We start from the raw sequence: 23,304 nt of genomic DNA, 5'->3' as shown, positions 1-23,304 counted from the left end.
TTAGTGGACATGAAAATGATGGGCCTGAATCAACTATTAGAGATCCTGTAGTATCACAAACTAAAGGAAGACAAAAGGATGACTTTCGAGTCTCGCAATCAAAACGAATTAAAAGTAGCTTAGAGTTGTCAATGAATCGACTTCTGAAAAAACAACGATCGTGTCAATTATGTGGAGAACATGATCATAATCGAAGAAGTTGCAAGCCAAAAATAAGTCAAGATGTAGCTAATCTACCTACTTAAATCAGAGATAAATGTTTTAAAATGTCTTTTTTTGAAGTTTCATATTACTTTTCTTATATATTTATTTAGTTTTTTCAAATTTGAATTACAGGTAACTTTAGATAATGAAGATGAGAAGAATTATACAACATGTAGCAGACACATTTGTATGTAACAGGAAATATGTAACAAACACTTTTTTTATGCAATAAACACTTTTTAAAATTCTTTTTTATGCAATAGGAAAAAGAATATGTAGTAGACACTTTGATATTTTATGTAGTAGACAATTATGATTAAATTATAATTAAATTATATTTATCCAGATTATATTGAGAGAATATTTAACCTTCATATTTGTTATTGATATAAAAATTGATGCTAACTAGTAAATGATAGAAGAAAAGTACAAAAGAATATAAAACATTAACCTATAATTTCAATAAGATACAACCGTAATGTATTTCTTTCCACAAGCACTCAATATTTTTCACAAATATTACAAATTACAAATCCTACAACTATTAGAGCACTTAATATTTAGAGCTTGTGTTTCCTGGACCTCTATGCCAGTTTCTCCACCAAAACGCGTAGTTGTATTTTCTTCTATGCATGCAAAATTCCATCTCTTGGTAGTTCTGGTATGTCAAAGTATAAGGACCTTCTACACATCCTTTTGGCCGCCAGACTCATCATGTATTAATTGTTTAGTGCATTCCCATGTCACTTATGTTGGAGTTGTGTTTAAGTATTTCTTTCTCACATACTTCTTCTTTTGAGTTGAGTTTTCTTTTGATTGATATGACTTTGGAGTGGCCGACTTCCTGGTTTTTCGGCTGTCATTCTTTTATCACCTTGGGGTGGTTCTTCCTTATTTTCGGTTTTATTTGGGGTATTTCATTAAGATCAATAACATGGCATGCCTTTTGCTGTGATGACATTTTCTAGAGGCATGGCAACCTGAGAATTGGTCTAGCCATAATAAGCCATGTAATGCATGATGCATGACATCGTAACGCCAGAGTTAGAACCACATGGTTTCACATAATATATAGAACTATTTTTTTTTTTGAGTATAATAGTGGATATTGTGCCTACATAGCAATTGGAAATGAATTTAGGATTTTACTCCCAAACGCAAGTTAAAGTGCAGAATTTTGACCTTTCAACTCTTAACAAGTAAAGTGTTCAAAATCATCTGTCAAAACACTAAATGTATATCCTGGAACCAAACCAAAATTTAATGCCTTTACCTAGAGGATCTTGGTAATTGTCATGAATGAAATTGCTATATGGATGTTGATGATACATATTGTGATGACCAAGTAACACATAGCTTTGGTCGAACTGCGAGCTCGACACACCAGAAACAATTTGGTTCTCCAAAAAAACTATATCTTGAATTCGAATACGCTAAAGGAGCCCCTGCCTGAGCAGAAAGCTCAACAAAACTATTACTCGGACCGAGAACATCTTTAAACAACACTTGTTCCAAAAGTTCATGCCTCAAACCAAGCCTGTAGCAAGCAGACATATCCCTAATTGAAGTGTCATCTCCACCTGCAAAAACTTGATTAATAAGACACCACATGGGAAATTCTTTTTTTATTTTTTTTGTATCAATAATGGCTAAAGAGTTATACTCAGATCAAGAAGTAGGGAATGGAGAAAGTAATATGCTGTAAGATCAATATGATTATCATTATGACGATGATAATAAAACTCTATCCCTTCGTGACCTTTCAAATTCTACAATTTCACCTTAATGGGGGTGATTTCTCCAAAGAAGATGGGAAAATCTCAAAACCCAATTATAACAAGGATCACCACCATCATGATGATGATAACTTGTTTGAGTTTTTCAGCGAAGAACTCACAGCTTCAACAACCCATGACAACATAATCTTTTGTGGCAAACTAATTCCCTTCAAAGATCATCTAGAAGTTGTTGTTCCAAGAGAAAAATTCACTTCAAAGTCATGAAATGTAATGAGGATGTTATTGCTAGTTTGGCGGTTAAGAGTTTTACTTGTGATTACACGTCAATGGGAAAGATTTCTTTGGCGAGGTCTGCGATAAAATCTTGATGGTTTTTCTTTTTGTTTGGGATGTCATCGAGTTCGAGGTTGTCTTCCAAGGAGATAAATATTTTTTACTCTCATAATCTAGAATTTTGTCTCATATGTTTAGTTTGAGAAAGAATGAAAAAATTAATATAATGCGGAAGAAGAAAATGGTAAGAAGGTTTGAGAGGTGAATGGGTAATTGGAGTAATAAAAGCCATTGAATCAAATAATATTTAAGGGATAAGATATGATATTAAAATTAATATTTAACACATAAATGATTAATTGGGTTAATAAAAACCATTGGATCAAATATTATTTAACGGATAAGTTATGATTTTAATATTTTTTTTGACATCGGTGTCAATTGATCCCTCTAGTGATTAATAAAAATTATAATTATTAAACTTTATACGGAAATGTTGAATTCCCACTTTTTAACTATGAAATAATTTATGTGCAACAATATTCTTAAAAAAAAAATATCTGAAAATAATTTTTAAAAATTTAAAAGAAAGATGAAGTTGTTGCATTTTCAATATCACATTTCAAGAAATAATTTCAATCCTTGAAACCCGTGTGAAACAAACACTAGTTATTATATCTGTGTTTTCTGTTCCAAACAATAGAAACATCCAGTTTCTCTGCCCTTTCATTTCTCTGTTTTGAAATTCTACTCAACCAAACAAAGTTTAAAATATCGAACCTTAGATCTATATCTATTTGCCTTTGTATTCTCTTTTCAACTCCGTTCATAATCGCCGAAGCTGTAGAACTCAAAACAAGGTTCTTTCTTTTTACCCTTTCTCTTCTTCATTTTCTATTAATCGTTGTTTCATTCCTATGCGATTCGATTCTCTGTTAGGGTTAAGATCGTATCTGTTGTATACTTTCCCCTTAATTTTTCACTCAAACGTTTTTGGATCTTCTTAGGGTTCCGATTCAAAATCTTACTTCAATTTTAGCTATATCGTAATGGTTTGTAATCTGCGTATTTTCATTGCGTTTATGAAAACAAATCTGCAGTTTTTGTTTGATTGTTTGATTATTGCAATGCTTAGTACTTGAGTTCTAAAAGAGTGAAGTCTTAATTCTCCTCCATTGGTTAATGACATCTATTAAAGGAACATATTTAAATTAGTAAAAATTAAAATGTTGGTATTCATTAATACTTATGTGAATAAGTTGTAGCACTAGTGGATTAGGTCGAATTGTAAGTGAAACTCCATGGAAGATCTGTGAGGGGGCTAATTTGTTTAATATGTATGCATATTTTTCGATTATTTTAGCAGATGTTTTATTGGTCGATCCCGTGACATCACCCTATTTCTCACACTTTTATGTTTAAAAAGATCCCTTCCGGATTTGAACTTGCAATGTGCAGGTTCGATTCCGTGACATCACCCTATTTCTTGATACTTGTAGTAGCGCTGGTTCCTTTTAAACTATTGCAATGTGTGCAAATTCTAATATATACTCCCATGTCCCTATAATTCTAATGTATACATATTTTTTCGATTATTTTAGATGTTTTGTTAGTGGTTCAGTGGTTAGTTTTATTTAATTTTGCATGACATCCCATTATTTCACAGTTTTTATGTTTAAAAAAGAACCCTTCTGGATTCGAACACGCAGTTCGATAGTTGCAGTAGTGCTACTTTTCTGCTGGGTTTCCTTTTAAACTAATGCGGTGTGCGCAAATTCTAATATATACTCCCATGTTCCTATAAGATGTGTACTTACCTATTAAAAATGAAAATTTGGAGAGGCCGTGGCTCATTGTTTTCCTATGTCCCTACAAAGATCCGCCACTGCAGGATGCTATTCTATGAATGTTTATTTCTACCCATACTAGAAACATTCAAGGACAGTTAAGTAGGATTTATCCTAAATTCTATGTTATTTGCGACGGAGTTCCCTGGATTAAGTCCTCGCGGGGTTACTGGGGGTTGTTAAGAACCACCAGAAAACAGTAATGGTTTTTGTGTCGGTTTTTATCTTGTATCACATTAATCTGCAATTGTTTGTGGAAATGAGAATAATGAATGTGTCTTGGATTGACTGGGGATGCAATGCAGTCTTATGTCCCAGTTGTTGTTTCCATATCGTAGATGCTGCTATATTGCTCGATCTTGATTTTGCTCTGCAGATAGCCTTATACTAACTTAAAAAAACAATCAATTTTTCTTTTTATTTAACCTTATATTTGCTAAAACATAGGTGTTCACCTACATGTTTTAATTAAAATTGATAAATACAAAATATATATACGGGATTTTTTCCTATTTACATGTTATGATGTCTAATAATTACAAAGATCCTAATTAAAGAAGGAAACAAATCAGATCATCTTGGATAGTTTAAAATAGTCTAACTTCTAAGCAATATGTAAAAATGATGTCATATATTTCTCAAACTTTCTAACACTAAAGGAAAAGGATTCCTAAAAGTTATGTCTCTAGATGAATTTCTATGTGAATCTGTATTGTATCTTTCGCCAAGCATACAGTCTTCCTGGTTAGCTTAATTGATCAAAGAGTGGTTTGACTTTCTAATGTTTTTCAAAACCTAGAGTTAATGTTATATTGGGAATATTATTGGTTTTTGAGAAGTACGTAAATGTTATGAACATTGTGACACAGAGACTTGCTATCCAGTTTTGGGTGCTGAGTACGGTGACATGATTGATGCGAGATGGGTTGCTTGTTGAAATTTCATGTTCTATACTGTTGGAATTTTGGTTTTTATATTTTGAAGGGGAGGTGGGGGTTTGGCTAGGCTTAAGGATGATCTTGGATGTGGTTGTGATGTGGACAGGAGGAGGCAGTGGCTGATTGTGTAGGTTGTGGTGGAGGTGGTTTTGCTGATCACTTGTGGTAGAAGTTAAGAAAGAAAGAAAGTGAAAATGAGTTCAGACAGCCGCAGCCGAAGCCGAAGCAGGAGTAGGAGTCGTAGCCCAGGGATCCGTAAGATTCGCTCTGATCGACATTCCTATCGTGATGCTCCTTACAGGAGAGATTCAAGTCGGGGTTTCAGGTTTTTTTTCAAACTATTTATTTGCTGTTATCTTTTCCTACTCAAATGTTCTGGTTGTAAGGTTGGAGAAGAATGAAACTGTGCTGTGTGCTAAAAGAGGCTTTAAATGTTTATAGTGCTGTTTGAAAATCCTTGAGCCAATTTATATACTTTTTTTATGAAATGATATTTTCACACTCTACCTGCTGCTCTGATGAGTTCTTTTTATCAAGCTATTTGACATTTTGAATGCGTGTGCTTTTCTCAGCACAGTAACCATAACTTTTTTTTTTGTCAGCCGAGACAATTTGTGCAAGAACTGCAAGAGACCTGGTCACTATGCTAGAGAGTGCCCTAATGTTGCAGTTTGCCACAATTGTGGCCTTCCTGGGTATGGAATTCAGTCTCCTTTTTTATTTATTAGCATGCTGTTCTTTGATGTTTGCTTTCCTTAGGTTTTATTTGGGAGTTTAGAAGGGGAGGGGAGGAATTTTGAAAAAAGAAAGAATGAAATGGAAATAATTGAAGGTTTTGGAAGGGAGGGTCTTGAGGAGTTTTTTATTCTTATAATACAAAATCCCGTATTATGGGGGAACTCAAAAGTTGTATCAAATGGTGATAGAAACCAACTGATATATAAAAGAATATAGGGACAATCCCTTTGAATTACGCAATAGTACCGCAGAACTTCGAGGGCCTGCACCTCCCAATGCCAAAATGGCCCCTTTTCCTATCCAATTCCAAGATGATCAACACCCCAATGTCTTCCCCTATTTATTCTAAACCTAACCACTATTAATAATATAATTATTCTAATAATGTCCCACTTAACTCCTAATAATTTAATATCAGTTTTGTAACTGAAGAGTCTAACAATACTCCGCCCCTAAAGATTCACCTTGTCCTCAAGGTGAAAGAATGTATCCTCCCGGATCCCATAACTTGAAGCAAAAAGATTGAGTTATACAAGAAATAGGATAATTTTCTCCTGGATCAGATCTGCTCACTGCGGTCAATTTTCTCATGATCGTTTGTAGGGATGACGGTGACACCAATAGTGGAGCTTTCTCTTTCCTAGACTTTATCTTAGGAACAACAACAATCACCATGTGATACTCGACGTTTCGAGGTTTCAGCAACAGCGGCTGTTGGCCAAATCATTGTGGCGGTGGCCGTTTATTTGGTTCATCGCTGAATCTCATTTCTCTCATTTGCGTTGCTCGATTCTATGCTAAATCAAATTCTGACCAAAATTTCTTGAGAATCGCCTCTTTAAAATTTCCCCAAGTGGAACTTAGATTGACCAAAATCCATAATTGGTACCATGTGACAGCTTCATACACCTCCTTTATTAAAATATTTCTCTACCTTGATAATCCATCCAGCAACATCGGGTCCTTCAAAAGTTGGTATTTCTAGTCGTAACTCTTTGAGTTCTCTTCTCCAATCTCTAACTTCTTTCAACACTTCATTAACAAGATCAAATATTCCTTCTATTCTTGATGACAACTCCATTTTTTTTTAATTTCCTCTCCCGGATCAGAAGTGCTCTGATACCAGTTGATAGAAACCAACTGATATATAAAAGCATATAGGGAAAATCCCTTTGAATTACACAATTGTACAGCAGAACTTCGAGGGCCTGCACCTCCCAATGCCAAAATGACCCCTTTTCCTATCCAATTCCAAGATAATCAACACCCCAATGTCTTCCCCTATTTATTCTAAACCTAAACACTATTAATTAATAGTATAATTATTCTAATAATGTCCCACTTAACTCCTAATAATTTAATATCAGTTTTGTAACTGAAGAGTCTAACAGAGGGTTTTCGAGGGCTTTGATAAATGATCCAAATTCAAAATTTATCTATTTTGTCCGTTTCTCTTCTCTCCAAAACCCTCCTTTATCTTTAATTTGGACCTTGCATAATTAAAGTTGATAATTTAAGTTTTTAACATATTCATTGTGGACATTTCATTTTGAACTTCAGCTACGTTTTCTTTCTTAGATTTTGATACCTGTTAGCATTGACATGCTTTACTTACATTTTTTCTGATGAAACTTTCCCTTGATGAACCTTGCTCTCATGTCCATAATGTCAACCTTAGGATCTTCTGCCAATTCATTTTTGTGTCACATTATGGACTGTGGTTGACTTAGGCAATTCTCATATTATATTTATCTTCTGCTCATTATATTTTTTTTACCTTTCTAGGTCATTGATTATAGCTTCTTCTTTAGCTTTATGCTGATGTACTTGAATAATAGCTTGATATGGTATGCTATTGAAGTTTCTGGTCTTTCAATGTGTTGCCTGAAACGATTGAAAAAGAGCTCATGATTTCCATTGATTCACTTAATACCAATGTTGTCAAATGCAGATTGTAGAAAACTACAGTTTGTTTATACTCCACTACCCAACCGTGCTACAGCGTTGCTATTTCACAGTATTTTTTACTAAAAATTGTACCATGGAACAATAGCGATTTGCTTAAATTCCGCTGTTTAACACTGCTTAGTACATAATTGCACCTCTACAGTCTTCATCTGCGTATACTTTCAGTTGTTACATCTATCTGAACTGATACTTAGATTATATGATGCCATTTTATTTTTGATTTTATGTATGAAGGCCATTTTCCTTATTGAATCTAATGGAAAATATTAATTCCTTGTTTGACTAAAATGTAATGGAAAAAATTTGTGTGACTGTTGTAATCATGTCTAAGCCTCTTTATACCATTTTCTTTTTCATGATCATTCTACAGTTTCAGTCTTTGCTCTAGGATAAAATTAAATTTGAAATATATGGCTTTTATGACATCCAAATTTGAAGTAAAAAAATGCTACTTGATTTCTTTTAGAAGTCGGCTATGTTAAATTGTTAACTATCTGATATTTACTAACAAGTGTCATGGTTTGGTTGGCTAGTTTTTCTTATTTTCTTCCCTTTATGCTTAATCAGGCACATTGCTTCTGAATGCTCCACAAAATCAGTGTGCTGGAATTGCAAAGAACCTGGCCACATGGCCAGCAGTTGTCCAAATGAGGGCATTTGCCACACCTGTGGTAAAACTGGCCACCGTGCCAGGGAGTGCTCAGCTCCAGCAATGCCCCCAGGGGACTTAAGGTTGTGCCATAACTGTTATAAGCAGGGCCACATTGCTGTTGAATGCACGAATGAGAAGGCTTGCAATAACTGTAGGAAAACAGGGCACTTGGCACGTGATTGTCCAAATGACCCAATTTGCAATGTCTGCAATGTTTCTGGACATGTGGCTAGACAATGTCCAAAATCAAACATTATTGGAGATCACAGTGGCAGAGGCAGCTTCCGTGGTGCTGGTGGAGCGGGTGGTGGTGGTTACCGTGATGTCGTATGCAGGAACTGTCAACAGTTGGGTCATATGAGCCGTGACTGCATGGGCCCCTTGATGATTTGTCACAATTGTGGAGGCCGTGGTCACTTGGCATATGAGTGTCCTTCAGGTCGCTTTATGGATCGCTACCCTAGTGATCGGTACCCTGGTGATCGCTACCCTAGTAGGAGATACTAGTGGATTACAGGTTATGGATTATGGTCATAACTTATATTGTTTTTCTATGATTATCTGTTTGAGGACTGATTGTTGAATATCGGTGTTGTATGTGTTTTCTCTTACTCTGAACTCGGTAGAGTCACGACAATGGATCACGATGCCAATATATAGGCTATAAGTGCTTATGATTGTGCTTGAGCTAGGAATAAGATTTTGCTGCATGTAAGAGGCATGGTTTTTATTATGCATCATCCCGCCACCTTAATAAGCTACTGTGTTGAAGTTTATCATGTGTTATGTTGCATAAATTATTATATTATATTATATTTATATCTAGAGTCCAATGGTGTGAATGTGATAGTAGAGCATTACTAATATTAGTATATTTTCAACTGTTTTTATCATAAAAAAACCCAATTTTTTATGATATGTATATAATAAATAAATAGGTTTTTGTTTGTTTCTTGCAGATTTTGGTTCTTCTTTAATTGATTTGCAATTTTATACACCGATTTTGAATATGAACACCCATGATAATATAACATTGCTTTCTCGTTTCAAGATACTAATATGATGCTAGCACTGCAATCAGTGAAATAGTTGATCAAGTTTAAAGTGGGGTAGTCTTTAAATTAGGACGCACTAAGTTTTCCTCCCTATCAGTATAATTTTGAAGATTTTGGAAGCGTATATAAATTAATTGGATCCCCTAAATATCACATAAATGACTTTATATTCTCAAAATATTATGATTGAAGAAAATAGAGAGTAAAAAATGGAGTATCTTGACATTGATCTCATAAAATAGGGATTAAGAAAACAACACATACTAATATACTAGTGGATGAGAATTTGGTTCTGATAGTTACCAGAGAAGAGGAGAGTTGTTCCAACCAGGTGCTGAACTGAAGCCGTGACTAGAGTTCCCTAGTTATAAAATAAAATAAACAAAAAAGAACGAGCGTCAATGATGGTGAATTAGTACCACCATTGGAAGCGGTTCAAAGAACAAAAACGAAAATGAAACAACGTGAAAGAGAAACTCAAGTTGGATGCTACCGAGAAACTGTGAGAAGACAAGTAGGATGCTACGGGGGTAACATTTTTGCAATGCCATAAATAAGCGCTATAGTGTCGACATTCTTTCATCATGGTGACATTTTTGTAAAATGCCATAAATAAGCGCTATAGTGTCGACATTCTTTCATCAAAATATATTACGCAATTTTTTCAATACATGTTTATAATAAAATTGTCATTTTTTTTTTTAATTTCAAATTTACTATGCAAACTATATCAATTCCCTAAACATCTGCAAAGACTTCCTAAATTTCTAAAATTTCATGAAATTTCTACTATTATCTCTCTAATTATGATTGCCATATTTTCACTCACTCTTGAAATCTTAATAACAAAATGACAAATATACATATTCAAAACAGTTTGAAACTCAATATATCCATAATAGTTTAAAACACGGCTCATCAACGAAAATATCCTACAATTGAACTGTTTTGATACCTATAAACTGCTCGAACCTAACCCATTACTAAGGGCCACCGCCTGCCAGATGCGGTAGTCGTCACATCATGCCAACTAACAGTCGTCACCGAATTAACTCAGTTCGTCGCCTTCTGCAGATCATCGTCACCGCACTATGTGGACTGCCACTGTCGTCACACCTTCGCTGATCGCCATCCGACTCCGTTGTACAAGGACAATGGGCTTCGCCACCTGAAACCCCGTTGGCGTTGTTGCCCATTCGGCTCCAACGTTGCGGACTTCTACTATTTATATATTTACAGCTTTTTTTACAACTCTGACGCCTTTGGATTTTAACAATCTCAAAACATATTTTTCTTCTCTTCATCACTTGAGGTTTATAGACATACTTCTACAATTCTCCACTTTGACTTTAAACATGTTTACCTATAAACTACCTTGTTGTCTCCAAATTGAATCTTCATTCAAAAATCTTGATCCTGCCACTTACTCTCAACCACATTTTCCTATTGGGCAGTCTAGTAAGCGCACATGTATGGTTATTTAATCAACTTCGACTCACTTTGTTTGCAGATCTACTATAAATATTCCATCACTACTACTAGTATCCATCACATGAACCTCCACCTTAAATTGAGTCTTCTTCGCCATAGTTTTTACTACTTTCATTTCCAAATCTTTACTGTTACTCCTCTTGCACATCTCACTAAAAGTAATACACCTGTTTATAATGAACTTTGATCATTCATGTTCCACTTCTAATGGCTCATAACCCTTATCACTTCTTGGATAGCCATTGAAGACACAATTAATAACCTTACCATAAAGTTGGAGTATCATGATTTACGCAAACAAGAAAGTTGCAATGACCTTCAAAATATAGTTGTCTACAAGTTTCCTTCACCAAAACTCTAAAAATGCATCCTTGTGAATGGATATATGTGGGTCATATAAGTTGCTTTGGCAATGGCCTTACCTTAGAAATACTCGGGTAAATTAGCTCTTGGCACCATACCATAAATTATCAAATGCATTTTTATCCCTTATCACCCACAAAACTTATTAAAGTGATATAAAACAACCTCTCTGCATCTACCACGCCATGACATCAAATCCATAACATGTTCTTGTCATGAAAGTCTTCATTAACTAATGATGAATGACAAATAACATTGAAACCATCTAAATATATAACCCACATATTTTATATCTTTTTTCAATGATTATTTGACCAGGTGAAATCTTCATCACCCATGTTCAATTCTAGTGCAATAACCTAGATCATCTGACATGCTTATGTGAAGACAAGTTTCTCAAAGTGTTTTGATGAAGACATGTTCTACAAGCAAATATGCATCGCAAAAAGAATGGTTCAAAACTAAAGCTCATGCACAAGCTTCACTTATAAAAGATTTCAAGTCTTGAAGATTTCTATTGATTTGATCAAATTATTAAGGTATTAAGTTCTCAACCTCTCTATGTTCATTCAAGTGCTCAAGGTTTTCATACATGCATATCATGTTTCATTTAGGCCTCTTAAACATTTTTCATTTGGCCTTACATTCCATTTTTACTGCATTCTGTCTTTCTGTCTTGGTGGTAATCGGTTACCAGATTTGAGGTAATCGATTACCAGTTGTGTGTGCTGCCTCCTGTGACCAATTTTACAGCAGGTAAACGGTTACCATGATATGGGTAGTCGATTACACAGTTAAAATTTTCAAAAATTTTAACGTTGGCTCAGATTTAACCGATTACACCATATTGGGTAATCGATTATCACTGAACCAGTGGCAGAAAGAAATGCACTCCTTCATGAAAACCTTTTCTAAAATGTGTTCTTGAAGCATGACATCCATTCATGAATTATGACCATTTAGAAAGGTGTCTAAGGGTTATATATAAGACATATTTTCATATTTTGAACACACCTCCTTTACACAAACATTTCAAACAATCTTTCTCTTCATCTTTTCAAATTCTCTCAAGTGTTCTTGATTAAATTTTCTGGTGAAACTTTCTACACAATTTTTTCATATACATTCACATGGTTTCATCCATATCATCCTTAGAGTACTTGTATGTCATAAAGAAAATTGATTACTTAAAAGGAGAAGATCAATCAATAGATTGATATATTATTTCATCTATCAAAAAACTTGTAAAAAATTCATATTGTCCTTATTATCCTTGTTGTCCAGGACTGTTGGAAACAAGAGAGTCATTAAGAAAGGATTGTTCTCTTAGTGGACTTAGTGAAAAATACAAGAGGATTGTTCTTGGTATTCTTGTTAGAGTCTGTATAGAAAGACTAGGCTATCTTGTCCATAAGATCTAACTATAATAAAATCTCTTACATGTGGTAAGGGGACTGGAGTACTCTCGGATTGTGAGGGGAATCAGTATACGTCTTGGTGTTCTTTACTTTCAGCACTTTACTATCATTGCATAACCAAATCAGAAAAGAAAGAACATGTTTTCATAAAATCGGAAAAAAATTCAAAGAACCTAATTCACCCCCCTCTTAGGCGCATACTAAACTTATATTTGAAATCAGAGCGGGTTATTGGTAACTTGCTCCTCATATCCAGAAGATGACTTCCCGATTTTCGAAGATGGTGGTAGTAGCAACAAACCCCCTATATTCTCGGGAGAATATTTCGACTTCTGGAAAATCCGCATGAAAGCATATTTAGAAGCACAAGGAGATGGTATATGGGAAACCGTTGAAAATGGTCCGCATAATCCTACTCGTGTGGTCAATGGTGTAGGCACTCATAAGGTTAAAAGCTTATATGATGAGGACGATAAGAAATAATACTTAATGAAAAGAAGGCTATCAATATTCTTCAAAGTGCATTAAGTATGGATGAGTTCTTCCGCATATCTCAATGTCAATCAGCTAAAGAAATATGGGACACTTTGGTGGAGACTCGCGAAGGAACTGTTGAAGTTAAAAGATCCAGATTAGACACACTGAATCAAGAATATGAAATGTTCAAAATACTGCCCGGAGAATCCTTTGTTGCATTGCAGAAGAGATTCATCCATTTAATGAATCATTTGACTGCACTCGGAAAGGCCTTTACAAATGATGATGTCAACCTTAAAGTGCTTAGATCATTGATAAGAGAATGACAACCAAAAGTAACAATCATATCCGAGAAGAAGAGTCTCTCGACCATGACATTCGCATCATTGTTCAAAAAACTTCAGGAACACGAATTGGAACTTGAAAGACTTGAACAACATGAAAATCAAGAGAAAAAGTCTAAAGGTATCGCTCTAAAGGTCGAGTCAAAAGAAGAACAAACAAATAATGATCCTGAAGAAGATGGGAATTTTATGCTTCTTGTTAAAAGACTTGGTACGTTCTTTGGTAAAAATGATAAATCATTTAACTATGCAAATATAAATAAATCTTTCAGGAAAATGGAGGCTTCCACATCTACACAAGATATCACATGCTATGAATATGGTAAACAAGGTCATATAAAGCCGGATTGTCCGAAACTATTCAAGAAAGGTGGCTTTAAAGGCAAGAAGGAATTCAAGAATAAAATGGTGTATGTTTCATGGAAAGATAATGAGATAAGTTCTTCATCCGAATCGGAAAGCGACGAATGTGTAAATCTAACATTAATGGCTTCACACCACTCTGATGATGAAGAAGATGAGGTTAGTAACAATTTTTCTCTTTATGATAGTGATGCACAAGGTGCTATAAATGAATTTCTTAAAGAATGCAAAATTATGTATAAAACAATATCATCTCAAAAGAAACAAATTTCATCTATAGAAGAAAAAGTCGTGACAATAGAAAAAGATGTCAATGATGAAAAACAAAAGATGATTAGTGAAAAACATGATTTTGTATGTAAAAATTGTGAGTCACTTTCATTTCAAATTTTCCAACTAAAAAGAGTTTTAGAAAGATATGAGAAAGGACAAGTTGGATTGGAAGATGTTCTTAGCCTTCAAAGATATTCAAATGACAAAAGTGGTCTTGGTTACTCAAAATTTTCTAAACCAAGCTATAACCAAACTATTTTTGTCAAGGCTAGTGAACAATCTACCAAAGAGAAAGTGACCAAAACAAAAGTTATTCATCACTATCCTAAAAGGAAAATATTTGCTAAAAAGAAATCTTATGTTCCTAGATATATAAGCAATTTTGAACCTACTTGTTTTTATTGTGGAATAGTTAGCCATACACCTAATGCATGCTATGTTAGAAATTTTAGCGTAGCAAGTGGGTATTACATGTGGGTAAAGAAAGGCACTAATTATGAAGGACCCAAAGCAATTTGGGTACCTACCAAAATTTAATTTGTTTTGTAGGTATGCTTGAAAACCACATCAAATCTTTGGTATCTTGATAGTGGTTGTTCCAAGCATATGACGAGAGACATTAAAAAATTTTCAAATCTAACATTAAAGGCCAAGGGTTATGTTACTTATGGTGATAACAACAAAGGAAGAATTCTTGGTATAGGAAAAGTTGGAGCACCACCTTTCACATCTATTGAAGATGTCCTTTATGTTGAAGGACTAAAGCACAATCTTCTAAGTATTAGCCAACTTTGTAACAAAGGCTTCAAAATCAAGTTCACCAAGGATGAGTGCTTGATTGAAGATGAAGTCACACATGAGGTAAAACTCAAAGGTATGAGATTTAATAATATATTTATGATTTCCATTGATGATTTATCTTTGAAGGTAAAATGTCTTATCTGAGCAACAATGACGCATGGCTATGGCATAAGAGAATTGCTCACATTCATATGGAACACTTGAATAAACTAGTCAAGCATGATCTTGTCATTGGATTGCCTAAGATGAAGTTTGTCAAAGATAAATTATGTGATGCATGTCAAAAGGAAAACGAAATCAAGTCAACTTTCAAACCTATGAATGTGGTGTCCACTTCAAGGCCAATACAATTGTTGCATATGGACTTATTTGGCCCATCAAGAATAAGAAGCTTCGGAGGTAATGTATACGCTTTAGTTATTGTTGATGATTTCTCTAGATATACTTAGACATTCTTTTTAGTGCAGAAAAGTGATGCATTCAAGGCGTTCAAGAAGTATGCAAGGCAAATCCAAAATGAGAAATCACTAAAAATTACCTCCATAAGAAGCGACCATGGCGGAGAATTCCAAAATGCCTCTTTCGAAGAATTTTGCGAAGAACATGGGATCTTTCACAATTTCTCGGCACCAAGGACTCCTCAACAAAATGGAGTGGTGGAAAGAAAGAATAAGTCACTTATGGAACTTGCAAGAACAATGCTTAGCGTCTTGAATCTTCCAAAATATTTTTGGGCGGATGCGGTAAGTACGACATGCTATGTAAGTAAGAGAGTTATTATAAGACCTATTTTGAAAAAGACTCCTTATGAACTTTTCAAAGAAAGGAAACCAAACATTGATCATTTTCAGATCTTCGGATGCAAATGCTTTGTCTTAAACAATGACAAAGACAACCTTGATAAGTTTGATGAAAAATTCGATGAAGGTGTTTTTCTTGGCTATTATCTCTCTAGTAAAGCATATAGAATTTATAATAAACGAACTTTAACTATTGAAGAATCTATGCATGTTTCTTTCTACGAAACTAAACCTCCCAAGGAGGATGTTGTTTTATGTAATTATGTGTAGCACCTCAAATTTGCACCTCCCATTTGTATATACATTTCATTTTTTAAGTCATTCACATTGCATTAGCATTGCATAGCATGATACATCTCATCAGTCAAGACTGGTCAGGAGATTCAACTGTGCAAGGCAACAAGAGCATTCTCCATGAGATCAAAGCCCTAGGGTTGTTCCATTGAGTTCACATGATTCAAGGTTCACTTTGATGCAATTTGGCCAAGTGTTGAAGGCTCTGAACTCATCAGTCCATGTGCAAATCATCTGAGGCCCATGAAAGTCAACTGTAGATTTGGAGGTGGGAAGTGGTTAGAGATGCTTCATTCATGTTCAAACAAGTCTCATTTGACATTTCAAACATCAATATTGAAGAATTTGAAGTCAGATCAAGACTTTCTAAAAATAGCAGGTGACCTGTAATTTGAAATTTCCAAAAATAGAAAGCTTTTTGACCAACTTCAACTCAAGATTACATCATCAAGAATGCTTCAAATGAAATTTTGTCCAACATGAAAGTTGAAGATCATTCTCTCCCATTTCCAAAACATCCAAGATCATGGATTTCTCATGTGTGGTTAAGGAGTTATGGTCCAATCATGGCAAAGTGTGTTCAAAAATTCAAATGAGCATAACTTTCAAACCAAAACTCCAAAATGAGTGGTTCTTTTGGCATTTTGATCCTTATAACATGTATTTTCCAAGCATATCATTATTTAACATGAATTTCATTTGCATGGCCTTTGGTTTATTCATGAAGTTTTTAGAAGAAAATTGCATAAAATCATTTTAATTGATCATGAGCATACCAAACCAATTCTAATATGTGCATGGACTCATTTTAAGGCATTTTGGGCTTTGAATATGCATTGTTCACGTGCATGGGGGTGCATGAAGTGGAAATATCATTTTTGCACATACACTTTTAAATTGGTTAATCACATTGGTATTAAGCTTAAACATGATTAAAACAGGATTAGTATGGAGTATATATACTTAATCATAACTGTTTTTAATCAGAAGTTACATTTCAGATCTAGAATCACAAAAATCTCAAAAAATTTCTCTCAAACTTTTTCCAAATTTCTTCAAGCATAAGCAATTTCTATTGATCAATTCATCATCCTGAGGCACTGTTGAGAGGATTTGGACGTGGAAGCAGAGGAAATCGTGGCATATTGAGCTATGTGCAAATATTGAAGCATCCATGGCAGCTGAAGATTGAACTGAATTCGTGTGCATTGGAGCTTCTAATTCATCACCAATCACATCCACAAGCATCATAGAAGATTCCTGGACCTTCACAAGCATTGAAACGAGCCAATTCCAGTTCTGCTCATCAAGAAGGTGAGTTTTCGATCTCTTTTATTTTGCAAATAGTCGTGATATTCTTGTAGTTCATTGATTGGTGATAATGCTGATGAAAATTTGGAGTGATTTGGCGCAATATTCACAAAGATCCATGCATTTCAAGTTTTGATGTTGATTTTTGATTCCTTCGATCCAAGCATGTTACGGTGTTTTTGCATGAATCCTTGCTTGATCCTTGATGTATGTAGCAAGATGAGTCGATTGATGTAGGTTTTACCAATTTCTGGACATATTTTTGGAATTCTGGAAATTCCAGATGAAGATCTTCATGATCTTCATCGTCCTTGCATGAACATTGGTGTTTCCAGAATTGCTAGGACTCTGCTTCCATTTAGCTACGAAATTTGCATGTGTAATTCCAATTAGCTACGAATATTGCTTAGGTCACGGTTTTCCATGATCCAGCAACGGATTCCTGTTGCGCTTAGGGTTTTAAGGCAAAACGAAGTCGTTTTGTGGAGCGCGCCAATTTTGAAAGTGCGCATGGTTCGAGTCTGAGCGAAGACGTTTTTTAATTTGCAATGCATTTTCTTCCTTTCCCTCCACAAATGCCATGCTATGTCCATTTTAATTTTCAAATTTTCTCCAAACTTCAAAAAATCACCATAAATTGAAAAATGCTCCAATTAATCTCCAATTTTTTGCTATGTGTTCCTTATCTTGTCTAGTTTTTTATGATTATTGAATTGCAAGTTGTGCCTGATTAAAAAGTTGATTTGTCCTATGGTGATTGAACATGTATCCATTCATGCTATTGCCTTATTCATTTGATCATAAAATGCTTGTTTCTTATCCAATGCTTCTGAAATTTTGTGTGTGGATTCTAGACATGTTGAATGATATTTTGGCTTTGGTTTGAGATTTTTTCCATGCTCCCACTCTGTTTTATGCTCATGCTAACTTGGTGTGACAATTTGTGTCACACATGTGCTTGTCTTGATTGATCAAAGTGATTGCCATGCCTAATGATGTCCAATGCCTCTGATTTTTTGTGTGATGATCATGTTATGTGTCTTGTTTACTCATGAATTTTGTCAAGATTATTTGAGTCATTTTTGATTTGATGTGCATTTGTTTCTTCTGATGTCTCAATGTGATTACCATTTGCATGCCTTGCCATGTTTTGCTCATGAAATGAATATGATTAATGATTTTGATATGGGACTTTCTGAGATTTATTCTTGATTGGATAAGGTTGATTCATGTTAAATTTGAGGTTCTGTTTTGACTTTTTTCTCCATCTTTGACCCTAGGCTTTGACCTAGTGGTTTGTGGCTTACATGTGGGTTTTGATTTCAGGTTTAAACATCCAAGTCCATAGTTGATGATGCTTCCTCATTTGAGCATTGATGTTTGCTCTTGATTACTAACACTTGTGTGTTTTGTAGGTTGATGTTAACTCATTTGAGTTTGCCTTGTGGCTTGCACATTGTGAACATTGTCTGTCTGTTTGATATTGCTTGTTGATTGTTTGTCTGTACAGTTGAACTGATTGGTTTAGATTTTTCAACAGGTACTTAAGTGGCTTTGAGTTCTTTTGAACTTGCTTTTGCTTTGCTTGGTTGCTTAACCATTGAGGTATAACTCTTCTGACTTCATGTAGTCTGGAAGACCTGTCCTGTTATGTGGGCAGGCACCTGTCTGAAGTCCTCCTTAAGAGGCAATGCTTGTGAATGTTTAATTTTGTGCCAAGCAGGAAAAGACCTCTTTAGAGGCAATTGGCAGATAAAAGAGATGTGTAACCCATCTCCTGCTACTCAGTGTGTCATTCACTTTGCTCACACACCTTGTGTTGATGCATTGTGGATAATAACCCAAGATTATGTTGTGTCAGTCACCTGTGGAGAAGAGTTCCTACATTCTGAATTCCCACATTTTCTATTTGAGTCAAGCTCTCCCAGGCCAGGGATAAGAGCTGTGAGGTCTTACCCTCACTTCCCATTTCATCTACTTCACCCTAACTCTCAATGTTAGGGTTAAGAGCTAACCAAACCCCATTCCAGTTGGCTTGCTTTTGCAGCCTAGCCTTGTATGAGCCCAATTGCTTGCATATAGTGTGTGTGATTATTTATTGTGCTTGTGTTTGTTTGGCTGTGATCTTTAGGATAGCTTGCTCCCTGTGCAAGTTAGATAGAAACCTCAAACTAGGGCCATTGTGGATTACATGATAACTATTAGGCTCGAGTCAGGCTCCCTTCTAGTTTGTCACTTCCCAGTCTCTGGTTAGGTTAGAAGTTCTTTCCCTGCGTAGGGGAACTACGTCGCCCTGATCCTCATACCAGATGAGGTACGTAGGCAGGAGATGAGCAGATCTCTTCGGCGCCTTTTTCCTTTTTCAACCCTTTGTGTGTGTTGGAGTCTAACATAAGTCCAGCGATTGGCAGTTGGTTTCCTGTGTGTGTTTTGTTGGTTCGGAGTCTGATGTAAGTCCAACGATTGGCATTCGATTTCCATGTTTGTCTGTTTGTGTGGAGTCTGACGTAAGTCCAGCGATTGGCAGTCGGTTTCCTGTGTTGGTTTTGTTTGGCGTGCGTTAGCCGAGCTACGAGTGCTCTGATTCTTCTCCGGTCAGAGAAGATACGTATGCATAGGATGCGACATCCTAGCGAGCACGTTTCCCCTGTCCCCGAACTACGTCAACTCTGATGTCTGTGCTTGACAGACTACGTAGGCCCAGGATGCGATATCTTGCCGAGTTAGTTTCTTTCGTTTTTTTGTGTTTCCTTCCAGCCTTGTGCAGTGTTTGATCAGTTTCTAGCAACCTTTTCCTTTCTTTTGTGCGTGGATCCCGTCGAGTACGACGGATGCGTAGGGGTGATAATACCTTCCCTTCGCATAACCGACTCCCGATCCCATCTTTCTCTGGTCGCGAGACCATGTTCTTTCTAGGTTTACTTCGAGCGTTTCCTTTCCCTCTTTTGGGATAAATAACGCACGGTGGCGGCTCTGTTGTTTCGTTTTCCCGCCGGCTTTTTCGCGTAATGCGACAACTGGCGACTCTGCTGGGGATATAGAGAAGTTGACCTCTTGCTGGTCCATCTTCCCTAAGCGAGTCTCTCCTAGCGCTCTTTAGGATAGGGTTTGGTTGCTTTTGCTGTTTCATTTATTGCATTTATTTGTTTATGATTGCATTTATGTTTGCATTTATGTTTGCATTCATCATATATTCATCTGTGCTGGTTGTGTTGTGTTTGTCTCTCTGTTGGGGTGGGAGTTACAAGAGGTAAAAGGCCCAATACCCAGGCTATGAGTGAACTCTAGGACACCTAGGAATAGAGTGATTCTTGGGAAGCGGGTGGTATTGCGCCACTTAGCGGAACTTGATATCACGAGCAGTTCAGATCCTGATGGGGTATTATCGGTGCATACATCGGGTGTGTACATGATGATATTCTATGAAAGGGTTGTTTATCCTGCGTTTCTCTTATCTTTACCCTGGCCTAGATGACATCCGTGAGTGGGGAGGGAATGATCATTATTACAGGTACCGTTGGTGACTTGTTGGTGACTCTTGGTTCCTGTTGGTGACTTGGTTCTGCAGTTTGGGGTCTCATATGACTTTGGGTCTCAGATGACTTTGTGGTTCCGAATTCAAACCGAAGCTTTGAACCTGTGCTCCGAGATACACAGCCAGCCAGTCGTGTCTGCATCATTTGCATCATAGCATATTTATTTTCGAAAAAATAATGCAAAAAAAAAGAATGAAAAAAGAAAAGAAAAAGGAAAGAAAAAAAGCTAATCTCCTCATGCATATCATTTCTCAGGTTCATTCAGGAGTCTATTCACTGTGAGAGATGGAAACCGTTCCAGAGTTGAAGAGGAAGACCTGCAACTATAGTTTTCACCGTGAGCCATTGACATCTTTGATAGAGTTGAGCAACCTTGTGACCGGCGGTAATCAGAAGGGGTTTGTTGATCAGTATGGGGATTTGTTGACACTGTTGAAGATGGTGGTAGATCCAGTACCGTTGCAGACTCTTCTACAGTTCTATGACCCAGAGCTCCTTGTTTCACTTTCCAGGATTATCAGTTAGCACCCGCTCTTGAGGAGTACTCCATTCTGATGAATGTCCCGATCAGATACCAGGTTCCTTTCTTGGATGTTCCAAAGGAGGTTGATTTCAGGGTTGTTGCCAGAGCTCTTCATCTGAGTGTCAAAGAAGTGAGTGACAATTGGAAATCCAGTGGTGACGTCGTGGGGTTGCCTTTGAAGTACTTGTTGAGGATGGCTAAAGAAGAAGCAAAGAAGGGAAATTGGGAAGCTTTTCATGCTCAGTTAGCTATTATGATCTATGGAGTCGTCTTGTTCCCGAGTATGCCCAATTTTGTGGACTATACTGTTGTCACTATTTTCCTTGGAGGAAACCCAGTTCCTACTTTGTTAGCTGACACTTACTATGCTATTCACAGTAGGCATGGTAAGGGTGGAGCTATCAGATGCTGTCTCCCTTTGTTGCTCAGATGGTTCTTGTCTCTTCTGCCAGTCAGTGGACCTTTTATGGACGCTCAGAGCACTCATAAGTGGACTCAGAGGGTTATGTCTCTTACCTCTTATGATATCAGGTGGCAATCTTACCGGATGGATGTGCGTAATGTCATCATGAGTTGTGGAGAGTTTCGTAATGTGCCACTTGTAGGGACTAAGGGTTGCATCAGTTACAATCCGGTTCTTTCTCTTCGCCAGTTGGGGTTTGTGATGAATGGAAGACCACTTGATGCTGAGATAGCAGAGAGTGTGTATTTTGAGAAGCGGAATGACCCTGCTAGATTGGAGCAAGTAGGAAGAGCTTGGAAGACCATTGGTGTCAAGGATGGATCTGTCCTGGGGAGGAAGTTTGCCGTTGCTATGCCTGATTACATTGATTGGGTCCAGAAGAGAGTGAAGACTTTGTTGTTACCCTATGATAGGATGGAGTCTCTGCAAGTGCAACCACCTTTGATCCTTGCTGAGCAGTATAAGCAAGCCTTGATGGAGAATCGTCGGTTGAAAGAGAAGGAACAAGATACCCAGATGGAGCTTTATAAAGCCAAAGCTGATAAGTTGAACTTGGCTCATCAACTCAAAGGCATGCGGGGTGAAGATGCTAGTAGATTGAAGAGCAAGAAGAGGTCCTATGAGGAGATGGAGACCTTGTTGAATGAAGAACACCGGGAGTGCTTGAGGTTGCAGAGAGCTGAAGCTACTTACCAGAAGAAGATACGAGACCTGGAAAAGCAACTCAGAGATAAAGACATCCGATTGAAGAGGGAGGTAGACATGAGACACCGTAATGCCTTGCTGAAAATGTTGAATCTGGCTTACGTGCCTCAAGAGATTTCTGTCAACCAGTTGGAGGGGGTCATTGCTAATGTCAGTACCAGACACGGTTTGGGGTTCACAGACTTGGATCTGACGCTTGAAGGTCGCAACCATAACAAAGCCCTGCATATCACTATGGAGTGCAAAGGCGCAGTATTGTCACATGTGTTGGTGGATAATGGCTCTTCTTTGAACGTGTTGCCCAAGAAGACTTTGAGCAAGATAGATGTTGAAGGGGTTATCCTCACTCCCAGCGATCTAATCGTTCGTGCATTTGATGGATCCAAACGGTCTGTTTTTGGTGAAGTCACATTGCCAATGAAGATTGGCCCGGAGGTGTTCAGAATTATTTTCTATGTGATGGACATCCAACTAGCATATAGTTGTTTATTAGGGCGTCCCTGGATACATGGGGCTGGGGCAGTTTCGTCAACTCTCCATCAGAAGCTGAAATATGTCTGGAATGGTCAGATTGTGACTATGTGCGGCGAGGAGGACATTCTGGTGAGTCACCTATCCTCTTTCAAGTATGTGGAGGTGGATGGTGAGATCCATGAAACTTTATGCCAGACGTTTGAGACCGTTGCTCTTGAGAGGGTGGATTTTGCTGAGCAGAAGAAGCCAAGTGC

At 36.7% G+C, this 23,304-nt stretch overlaps 2 protein-coding genes across 14 annotated transcripts; one reads left to right on the top strand and one right to left on the bottom strand.

The window, feature by feature from the left end:
- Positions 1-631: 631 nt before the first annotated feature.
- Positions 632-10,044, bottom strand: LOC127084956 (uncharacterized). 12 transcript variants are annotated; one of them, XR_007788847.1, is made up of 4 exons: positions 9,908-9,960; positions 9,718-9,775; positions 6,204-7,623; positions 632-1,784 (listed from the first exon to the last, which is right to left on the bottom strand). XR_007788847.1 is itself a non-coding variant. In XM_051025492.1 (3 exons), exons 1-3 carry the CDS (start codon positions 10,022-10,024, stop codon positions 1,513-1,515), a joined length of 447 nt encoding a protein of 148 aa, XP_050881449.1. In that variant the 5' UTR covers positions 10,025-10,044; the 3' UTR covers positions 632-1,512. The 12 variants fall into 12 exon arrangements, 1 of the variants encoding a protein (XP_050881449.1); XR_007788849.1 differs by having other exon boundaries at positions 632-1,318; positions 1,478-1,784; positions 9,718-9,923; XR_007788850.1 differs by having other exon boundaries at positions 632-1,196; positions 1,478-1,784; positions 9,718-9,923.
- Positions 2,834-9,135, top strand: LOC127084953 (zinc finger protein GIS2). 2 transcript variants are annotated; one of them, XM_051025486.1, is made up of 4 exons: positions 2,834-3,076; positions 4,933-5,326; positions 5,604-5,696; positions 8,275-9,135. In XM_051025486.1, exons 2-4 carry the CDS (start codon positions 5,196-5,198, stop codon positions 8,864-8,866), a joined length of 816 nt encoding a protein of 271 aa, XP_050881443.1. In that variant the 5' UTR covers positions 2,834-3,076; positions 4,933-5,195; the 3' UTR covers positions 8,867-9,135. The 2 variants fall into 2 exon arrangements, with proteins under 2 accessions (XP_050881443.1, XP_050881442.1); XM_051025485.1 differs by having other exon boundaries at positions 2,836-3,076; positions 5,108-5,326.
- Positions 10,045-23,304: the final 13,260 nt, after the last annotated feature.

The sequence above is a fragment of the Lathyrus oleraceus genome, chromosome 5 (genome assembly GCF_024323335.1).
Source record: "Lathyrus oleraceus cultivar Zhongwan6 chromosome 5, CAAS_Psat_ZW6_1.0, whole genome shotgun sequence".
In the NCBI taxonomy this organism is placed as follows: domain Eukaryota; kingdom Viridiplantae; phylum Streptophyta; class Magnoliopsida; order Fabales; family Fabaceae; genus Lathyrus; species Lathyrus oleraceus.
Note: the sequence above shows the minus strand (reverse complement) of the source record. Positions and strands in the feature narration are given on the sequence as shown.